This window comes from Diceros bicornis, chromosome 9 (assembly GCF_020826845.1).
Source record: "Diceros bicornis minor isolate mBicDic1 chromosome 9, mDicBic1.mat.cur, whole genome shotgun sequence".
Lineage (NCBI taxonomy): Eukaryota > Metazoa > Chordata > Mammalia > Perissodactyla > Rhinocerotidae > Diceros > Diceros bicornis.
The window spans coordinates 27,566,662-27,577,586 of record NC_080748.1 but is presented as its reverse complement, the minus strand read 5'-3'; the positions used below and the strand labels follow the sequence as shown (position 1 = coordinate 27,577,586).

The following is a 10,925-nucleotide window of genomic DNA, read 5'->3' as shown; positions in this document are numbered from 1 at the left end:
CAGGTGCTTGGCTAAGCTTCTAGGAATGACTCTCAGATGACCACAGTATGGACCCTCCCAAGGGAGGCACTACCAATGAGGCCACCACTGGAGCTACTCAGCTCACAAACCCTTTATTCTTGCTGCGCCAACCACAACCGCCTCTCAATACCCAGGAAGCTGAACACTTGGTGTGCTAATGCCCCAAACCATCACATTTCCATGAACTTGCTTGTCACCACAAAATAGCAAAAAAACAAAAAAAAGGAAGAGTTGGAAATGGTCTCCATGCTTTCACCCTCCAAATCGCTCACAAGTACCTGTGAAAGGTGAAACCAGTTTTGTACCCAGGACCATAACCTACAGTTCTCTACAGAATAAGAAGGAAACACAGAAGGAGGGAGGAATGCAGACTGAGCTATCCAAGCAACGGTATCCACCACAACTTATCAAATGCCTGGTGCATGTGCCAGGCATTTTTTCTAGGCAGAGAATACATCCGTGAGCTTACAGTCTAGTAAGAAAGGCAGGTGTTGAACAAGTTAATGTGAGTGCCTGCTCCCCATCTCCAATAGAATCGCTCTAACCATCTCCCAAAACTAGTGTTCTATGAAACACAATGTAGTCATGTTTCCCTCGTGGTCCCGAAGGTAAATGCCAAATTTGTGCTGCACTTCTACCAATTACATATGACGTTATGGTATGCATCTTGCACATCAACTTTACCTTCATCTTACTATTGCTCACTATTATTTTCCCTGTGTCCCTATTTCCTGATTTACTTTTTATCATAATGTACTATGTATTTTTCTAAGGTATCTCAAATCTTCCTCCTTGAAAAAGGGTAAGGAATCATCTTGGGAAGTGAATCATCTGTCTATGTTAAACCCCAATGTTCACCCATGAGGAGTTAGCCCACTCACAAATTCCTACTACTATCATTTTTTGTTGGCTTCACAAATTTGATAAAGTACAAATGTAAAACAGAAGCATTTCTTTCATTTCTGATTTCACTTTGGTAACCAAAAGACTAATGAGAAGATTAAAAGTTGAAGCAACAACACATTCTTTGGATAATAAAAAATTAATATAACGTGCTCTACAGTATTTTATGATAACTGGCTTTATTAATGTGGAACAATTAATGCTAGCCATAAAAATGTATAATTAAATGTGTTATTATTACAAGTTAAAATTTATTCTCTGTTCCGTACATTGCTATTTAATTGGAAAAAAGCAACAACAAAAACTCGCCACCTTACAATCAATTTGAAATTCAAGAAAAACAATATAAAAAGAAAATGTAGGCTGGAATGTATTACATTTGGCCAAACAAAAAGGTTTGATCCATGCTGGCTCATAAAGCAAGATAAAGAGTGTCTATGATTTTGAAAATTCACTGAAATTTTTTCCTTGAAGTTGTTCCTTTGTAATGCATTTTCTTGAGTTCTACCCATGACTGCCACAGTAACAGTCCTGGGATCAGAACCCATACACTATTGAAAAATACCAGATAGACCCAAAAGTAGAGCCAGTTGTTGGTGTTGAGGTTGGGGCTTCCCATAAGCCAGTCTGGCGAGAAGGTCATCCACCCGCCATACAATTCACACACGCACAGGGTAATCTGTATGAAATGCCTGTTAGAGAGAAAGAAATAAGGGATGAAACTGCCAGCTGGGCACAGCATGGCACCCTGAATCATGACATCTTTTCTTTAATGGCAGCATAACACAGTCTTCCACGGTAGAAAACCTCTCTGAAGTTGGACCTCAGGTTTCGTGTAGTGCTCCTTTGATGGGGCAGGTCATTCTAATTAATGAAGACTCATGATTTCCTTGGAGAAGCAACACTATCCTTTCTAGAAGATTATTCTCAGAGTTAAGTAAGGTCTCTTGGGTATCCTGTCCTAGTCACAGGAAGATTCAGTGAGGTCACACCTGACCTAGCAAAGAGAACTGAGTGTGAATCTTGCTATAAGCTGCAATTTCACCCGCTGTCAAAGGAGATAATAATAATAGTCTTTTCCTCAAATAATATTGTGGATATCCAATGAGATATGTAGATAAAGGGATGAGCGCTATGCCTGGCACATAGTAAGTATTCAACAAGGTAGATATTATCAATGTTTGAAATAATCAACAAACGGGTGCACGTAGTAAGTCTACAACGAAGATGATGGAGTCAAAGACACGTCATGTTACCAAGGAGAAATTTAATTTTTCTTGCCAACTATCTATGTGAAATCACGGGGGGGAGTGGATTAAATGACCTTTGAGGTCTCTTTCAAATCTGAAATTTTGTGATGAAGCTTTAAACAAGACTTCTTCAACACAAGTTGGTGGAAAATTGAATGCAATGGTGCCTACTCGACATTGTCTTAGGGAATCATCCCCAGGTTAGCACTCCATTTGCCCAGGTCACTTGTCTGCAAGGAGGAGGGGAAGGAAAAGGGAGGGAAGGAGGAGCGTTCAAAATCTCAGAGTCTGACTGATGGATGGTTAACCTTCCATCTTTCTCCAGCTCCTCCCTCTTCTGTCTTCCTCATACCCTCCACAACCGGCTGCTGAAAATATTTCTGACTTATCTTGCATGTCTGACTCAGAATTACATAAGGGAACTTACTTTGTGTCAAGTGGAATAGTTTTCTAGAGGGATTTGGGGAAAAAAAGGATGGAAACATTACCTTTTTATTCTCCACAATGTTGGTGGCCAAACCATCCACTGTGCTTGCCTCTACAGTGACTAGGTTGTTACAACAGTCACATTTCTCATATTTTTTATTTTGAACAGTCTGAAATTATCCTGGTGGCACCATGATCCTTATCTAATAGCAAACAACTTTCGTTTTTACTCTACTTTTCTTTTTTTTTAAACAGTTATTTATTTATTTATTTATTTATTTGTGAGGAAGATCAGCCCTGAGCTAACATCCATGCTAATCCTCCTCTTTTTGCTGAGGAAGACCGGCTCTGAGCTAACATCTATTGCCAATCCTCCTCCTTTTTTTTTTCCCCCAAAGCACCAGTAGATAGTTGTATGTCATAGTTGCACATCCTTCTAGTTGCTGTATGTGGGACACAGCCTCAGCATGGCCGGAGAAGCGGTGCGCCGGTGCGTGCCCGGGATCCAAACCCAGGCCGCCAGTAGCGGAGCGCACGCACTTAACCGCTAAGCCACGGGGCCGGCTCTCTACTTTTCATCTAACAAAACAATGTCATAATCTACTCCAAATGTCACTTAGGTGTTGGGACAGCTAATGCCTCTCCTCTCTTCAGCAGGACAGGAGAAGGGCACTTACCGATAATATTTCTCTTTGACTATGGCATAAATTAGAACCAATGCCAGAGACCCATCCAGGACAACAGTCAGAATTTCCAAAGACACAATGGTTGGATCAAAATAAAGCCATCTTGCATCAGCTTTGCCATATTCTTTCCCTAAAAACAAAATACATTTTGTCATTCATCTGGCAATCATTTTTATGACGGTCAATGGAAATGAACTTTTTTCCCTTAAGGAGGAGACAAAAAGAACAACTGCCACTTTCTCTACATTCTTCATCATGCCTCAGTGGAAAGCAAGAGAAGCCCGGAGACTAAAACGCATTTGCCACCTGACACAAATAGTAATAACAGTATCATGTTATATTTGTAAAATAACTTACAGTTTCTAAAGTGCTTTCACATATGCACCCTCTCCACGCTCTCCCTTTTCATTATAAGCAGCAGAATTCTAAATTAATTTGACAGAGTCAGATTTTGCAAAGACAATCTTTTAATTATTATCTTGGTAAATGCATTATAGTTCCTTACCTCAAAATTTCAATATAAAGTCTGTAAGTATAATTTAGATGTGGAAAAATTGTTATTAAGGAAATGTTTATTAAAAACACATGTTTATTAATAATTGAAGAGAAATTGAGTGCTGACAGGGCAGAGGGAAGGGGAGGGGAATGATAATGACATAGCCTAGATTCTAGAATGAATCCAAAATGGACAAAGGGGGTGTTTCAGTAGGCTACAGGGACAGGATTCACTAAGAACAGCCACCATACAAAGCCTCCATTGTGCTGACTGGGGAGCAAGGAGACCCTAAGAAATCTTTCTAGATTCCATGATCAGGACAGTCTCTTCTAGAAAGCACTATGAGGCCAGAAAGTCTTTTTAGAGCTGGACTAAGAGCTATGCACTGGGTGAAGCCATTCTCCTCTCCTCTCCTTTCCTTCCTTCGTCCATCCTTCCCTCCTTCCCTCCCTCCCTCCTTCCTTCCTTCTTTCCTTCCTTCCTTCCTTCCTTCCTTCCTTCCTCCCTCCCTCCCTTCCTCCCTCCCTTTCTCCCTTCCTCTCTCCCTCCCTCCCTTCCTTCCTTCTCTCTTTTTTCCTTCTTTCCTTCCCTCTTTCTCTGTCTCTCTTTCTTTTTTAATTTATCAAAGTAATACATGCAGGTCATAAGATCTCAAATAATCAAAGTAAAAAAAGTCCCCACTTCTTCTCTCCCTTTAAATACCATTCTCACATTATTTAAAAAAGGTTTGCACGATCAAAAATTAGCTACATTATGACTGGTCTGAGCAGCACAAAGCTCTAGTCTCTTAACAGCGAGAGTCAGGATCCCTCGGAGCTGGGACAAAGGGTTCTAATGAAAGGCTGTCCTGAGAGAAAGGAGGGCCAGTAAACAGGATTACCTATTTAATGAGATAACACACAGACACATGCTGAGAGGAGATTCTGTGAAAGGCCAGACACAAGGAGCAGGCGAGGCCATCCGTCCAGCCTGGCCTTAGCCAACCGCCAGCCATCAACTAACTGGAAAACAACATAATCCTGAAAGTAACAGTTTTTCCTCTAAATTTAAACATACATACAATAGGTGAAATGTACCATCTAGTGCATCCAAAATTTAAGGAAATATCACTTAAGTAACATGCCACTGCTTTAGGAACTAAGAGATTAGTGGGTGTTTCGACATTCACAAAAGTAACACCATTCGTTCATTCTTTCACCATCCATTCCTTAGGGGGTGTTTAGACATTCACAAAAAACAAATCTTTTGGAGCATATGGAAGGCTCTGGGCTAGGCCTCGAGAATGCAGCAGTGACTGGGACGTAAAGTGTGCCCACTAGTGGTTCACATTCTAGTGAGGTCAAACCATGCAATAAGTGACAGTGACAGAGTATGGGGACATGGAGGAAGTGGCACTTAAGCCAGATAAGGAAGATGAGGTGTTTTCATCACTTCCTCTTCACCTTGTTAGTGAGAGAGGGATTCCCGCCCTAGAGTTAAGGGGAGGGCCCATTCAATGAGTGTCATTGGACAGAGGAGGTTGATGGCAGGTCACATATACTCGTAGCCTGGAGGAGGAGGACAGCGTGGCACACAGGGCCACATGGGGGTTACATTTGGAAATGGAGTGAAGAGGAGCAGCTGTGGGAGGCAGGGTTTGTAGTAACAACAGGATAGGATGACCCCTGTTTCCCATATGCAGGCAATGTGCCTGGTCCCCACCACAAGGAGGATTATTTGGCTAGGGGACCTTATAGGTGGAGGCAGAGTGGGGAGGGGACTTGCAGTTAGGCCATTTGAGGCCCTGTGGATTTCACCAGACATCAAGGCACACATAATATTGGATCTTAATTTGAGGCCTTACAGCACAAGAGGTGCCCCCTGAACTGTGTGAAGGAGAAGGGTGTTTCAGGGAGGAACATGTGCAAAGGCTTGGAGCTAAGAGAACGTGGTATGTCTGAAACTACATTTATTTCAGCCAAGCTGAAGAAGACAGTGTGTGTGTGAGTGTGAGTGTGAGTGTGTATGGGGGGGGGGGCGGCGGCAAGGTTAATGCTGGAGAGGAAGGCAGGGAGGATGGTAAAAGCAGGCCCACTATCCACCAGTCCCAGCGCATCAAGCCTCCAGCATCCTCCACTGCTTAACCTTGATTATCTCTTTGCTGGTTAAACACCTAGACAGAGAAAGGGCAAACAGAGCACTAATAAGCCTAATGACATGATCATTACCACTTATTTTATTTTATTTTTTTTGTGAGGAAGATCAGTCCTGAGCTAACATCCATGCTAATCTTCCTCTTTTTGCTGAGGAAGACCGGCTCTGAGCTAACATCTATTGCCAATCCTCCTCCTTTTTGTTTTTTTCCCCAAAGCCCCAGTAGATAGTTGTACGTCATAGTTACACATCCTTCTAGTTGCTGTATGTGGGACGCGGCCTCAGCATGGCCGGAGAAGCAGTGCGTTGGTGCGCTCCCAGGATCCAAACCCGGGCCGCCAGCAGCGGAGCGCACGCACTTTACCGCTAAGCCACGGGGCCGGCCCCATTACCACTTATTTTGTGACTGACTGCCAGGCTTAGGCAGAAGTTTAGAAGGAAAGACGCACACTAAGGGCTGGAGTAGCCGAGCCACAGCTGAACCACAGAGTAAGATTAGGAGAGGATAAGGGAGACGACTCTCTTCTTGACCAGGCTCCAGTGAGGCTCTTCTGAGCCCTCTTCCTGACCAGGCCTCAACCTCGAGCTCTGTCCTTGTCCTGCTTAGTTTTAGCAAGAATCCTGCTGAGTCAGTTTACCAAAAATCCCCTATTCTTGGTATCTTACCATCTTTTTTCCCCCTAGTTATATTGAGACGTAATTGACATATGGCACTGTATAAGTTTAAGGTATACAGCATGATGACTTGACTTACATATATTGTGAAACGATTACCACAATAAGTTTAGTTAACATCTATCATCTCATACAAATACAAAAAATTAAGAAAAAAATGTTTTTTTCCTTGTGATGAGAACTCTCAGGATTTACCCTCTTAACAACTTACAGCAGTGTTACCTATAGTCATCATGTGGTACATTACATCCCCAGTACTTATTTATCTTATAACTGGAAATTTGTACCTTGGACCACCTTCATCCAGTTATCCCACTATCTGCCCCCCACCTCTGGTAACCACAAATCTGATCTCTTTTTCTATAAGTTTAGGTATTTTGGTTTTTCTTTTTTTAAGATTCCACATATAAGTGAGACCACACAGTATTTGTATTTCTCTCTCTGGCTTATTTCACTTAGCATAATGCCCTCGAGGTCCATCCATGCTGTCACAAATGGTAGGATTTCCTTCTTCTTAATGGCTGAATAATATTCCATTGTATATATATACCACAGCTTCTTTATCCATTCATTCGTCACTGGACACTTAGGTTATCTCTATAGCTTGGCTATCGTAAATAATGCTGCTGTGAACATGGGGGTGCAGCCATTTGATCACTCTTGATATTTGATCAAATTCCTCATCCCCCACCCCTGACATCTTATCACCCTGGCCTGCCTTCAGCAAGAATCCTGATCGAGGGCCGGCCTGGTGGCATAGCGGTTAATTTCGCGTGTTCTGCTTCGGCGGCCTGGGGTTTGCCAGTTCAGATCCTGGGCACGGACCTGCTCACTGCTCATCGAGCCATGCCGAGGCAGCGTCCCATATAGAAGAGCTACAACTCTACAACTGTGATACACAACTATGTACTGGGACTTGGGAGAAAAAAGAAAAAGAGGAAGATTGGCAACAGATGTTAGCACAGGGCCAATCCCCCTCAAATTAAAAAACAGAAAAAAAAAAAAAAAAAGAATCCTGTTCAGTCAGTCTATGAAGAATCCCTGTAGCCCTGATGTTTCTTCTTAGCAATTTTCCATCCACTGACCCCCCACCCTGCTCCTTGGCTATAAATCTCTACTTGTCCTTGTTGTATTTAGAGTTGAGCCTGATCTCTCTCTCCTACTGCAAATCCCCCACTGCAGTGGTTCCTCTTAAATAAAGTCTTCCTTACCATCTTTAACAAGTGTCATGAATAATTTTCTTTAATGGGGTCTACATAATATTTATAGCCCACCTCTATATCCTGGTGAATCAAAGGACGGTCCACCCATCAACCTGTGGGAAGTCTTAACCCAAACCCTCTAAATCAGAGTCTGTAGTTTAACAAGAGCCCTAGGCAATTTTGTGCACATTAAAGTCTGAGAAGCACTACCCTATATCATTTTATCATTTATATCATGGATTTTCACTTTTGTGAGAATAAAGGGCACCTCTATTAAATGAGTTTCCACTTTTTTTAAGGTGAAAATGTAAGCTGAAGATGACCGATAAAGACGGTGTTACACATTTGCATTTCACGGGACTGAGCCAAAACTGGGCTGTTCCCTTTTTCTTTCTTTTTTTTAATATTCAATTTTTTGTTGTTGTTGTTTTTCTTTGTGAGGAGGTCAGCCCTGCACTAACATCTGCCAATCCTCCTCTTTTTTTGCTGAGGAAGACTGGCCCTGGGCTAACATCCATGCCCATCTTCCTCCACTTTACATGGGACGCCGCCACAGCATGGCTTGACAAGCAGTGTGTCAGTGCGCGCCCGGGATCCGAACTGGGGAACCTCGGGCCGCCACAGCAGAGCGTGCGCACTTAACTGCTTGCGCCACTGGGCCAGCCCCATGTTCCCTTTTTCTGATGCCAGGCAGAGCTGTCAGGGTGAAAGGACAATGACTTGCGCTGGGTCCCTCAGCCCCTGGGCTTCCCCAGCAGTTCTCAAGCACAGTTGAATCCAGCCTAATCACCAGAAAGGTGCCCGGCTGTATTTCACTCAGACCAGGGAACTGAAGTAGCCTGACTCCAGGTGTGGGGCCACAGGCTCCCTGAGCTGCACTGGCTAGGACCTGAGAGGCATCAAAGACAACACGTTTTGCTTTGAGAAGCACTAACTGTAGCTGACTCACTTTCTAGAGGAGTTTCCCAACACTAGTGGTGAATAGGAGTCCCAACACAGATCCTGGCTGGAGGATATGATTTCAGGATTCAGAATTTCAGACACAAAATCTGAAAGAAGTTATCCTGCGCAAGGCAGTTCTATGATAGTGGCAAAGGACCCTGTTGTTGCATGGCCCATTTATTTGTCAAAATTCACATAGTTCATGGGAGGTAGTCAATACTGCTTGATTGAACATTGACTGATTTGCAGTGAGCATGAAGCAGGTAGGGAAAAAGAGTTAATATCTCTGCAGAGCAGGAAGATTTTTGGAAATTATCTACAAGACTAGATATATATATATATATATATATATATGTATATATATGTATATATATGTATACACACACACAATAAAAAGAAAGTTGATATTGAAAGTATGAAAAACACCCAGCTTAAATACTGCAAGCTCTTCAATCTGCACTCATTACAAAGTTTTTAATATACAGTTTTATTGAGATATAATTCATGTGCCATATAACTCACCCATTTAAAGTGTACAATTCAATGGGTTTTAGTATATTCACAGATTTGAATCACCACGATCTAATTTGAGAACATTTCATTACCCCCAAAAGAAACCCATACCCATTGTCAGGCACTCTCATCTCCCACTTTCCCCACCCCTCCCCCTACAGTCCTAGGCAATCACTCCTCTATAATCTGTCTCTGTAGATTCACCTATTCTGGACATTTCATATAAATGAAATCACACAATATGTGATACAGATACTCACTTAATTGACTTGGAATTAATCTCCCCAAACATTTCAAATGCAAACGTCTTAAATTACTTACACAGTGAAGCGATCAAGCCATCAGAATCTGCAACGTTTCCCACCAAAGACAAGTAGACAAAAGGGCCTTCCTGGAGAGAAGAAAACGAAAACAAGCTCTAATTTAGCATCACAACCACAGGATGGCACCGCAGATACATGGCCTTGCCTAGTAGCATCCCCCAGGAGCCTACATCCTGGTCAGTGCACCTGACCTGACACAACCCCAGGGGTGCAATCCTGGCTCCCTGACCTTGGAAACATGTATGTCCAAAGCGAATGTTTATATAAGAAATGCTGTTTTTCAGTGATTGGCGTTATAAAATCAGAGGTGCGTTCTTATGGGGAAAAAATAAGTTGAAAATTTTGCACAAGAGTTTAAGTGTTATATTAAATAGGCTAAATTCTGGATTATTCCAGGCATTTTCCACCTTTGAGAAGTACTTCATAGCAGTTCATTTCGTCTCACCTCAAAAAAAAAAAATCCAAGATCTCTCTCAACAAAAGCGGTATTCACATATCTATATGATATCTATATCAGATATCTATATCAGAGTTGAACTAGTTCTTTTTCCTGCATAAAGGCAAACTTAGGAAAATTAAAAACGCTTACAGGCTACATTTTAAATTTTAGGTAATGAAATATCTGCAATTATACTTAGTATTTTCCCATCACTAAAGCATTTGTCTAAAATTTCAAAAACTAATTAACTAGAATTCACTGGGATATCTGATTGTCATGTCGCTCCTTTGAACAAATTTTGCCACTGGTCAAGACAACTTTTTTCCTCATTTCTTTTTACCAAAGCAGTTGCTCATACAACATTAAAATTGTGTCTCTGCCTAATCTCGGCTCACTTCTAGTACCATTTCCCAGAGGTTACTACTTATAATCACTCTGTCTTCAGTTTTTGGGATTATCTTCATAACTCATAATATACTGCTATTTCTTTAGACATTATCAATTAACAGCCCATCCTGAAAAATTACGATTTAATTATACTGCTTCCTCTCCCCTTCCCAGTCCTTCCAGTACTTAATAGTCTAGGGGAGGAAAAACTTCCTTCTCCCCTCTTAGATTCTGTAGCTGGCTTAAGAATTAACTGACATAAGACAGATTAACAGGAGATAAACATACCAATTTTATTTAATATTTTTACATATCCACAAGAGTCTTCAAAAGGAAAACAAAAACCTAAAGAAGCTGCTAGGTCCAAAAGCTTATATATATTTTACATAAAGAACGATAAATTATGGGGATGTGACAAGACAAAGGGGCTTGGGCTAGGGACAATAAATTGCGGGAAAGTGGCTAACAAATATATGGGGGAAGCTAATGGAAGATAAGAGTTATTTTAGTAGGTTCATTTGTATAGGTC

General features: G+C 41.7%; 1 protein-coding gene across 2 annotated transcripts in view; it reads right to left on the bottom strand.

Annotated features, from left to right (window-relative positions):
- Positions 1-1,079: 1,079 nt before the first annotated feature.
- The window catches only part of EBPL (EBP like), a 43,205-nt gene continuing 33,359 nt past the window's right edge, over positions 1,080-10,925 (bottom strand). The window contains exons 2-4 of one of the 2 annotated variants that reach the window (XM_058548127.1): positions 9,569-9,638; positions 3,278-3,416; positions 1,080-1,616 (exon numbers count right to left, since the gene is read on the bottom strand). In XM_058548127.1, the coding sequence (XP_058404110.1) occupies positions 1,376-1,616; positions 3,278-3,416; positions 9,569-9,638 (450 nt within the window). In that variant the 3' untranslated portion in view covers positions 1,080-1,375. The other variant, XM_058548128.1, reaches the window with a different exon arrangement.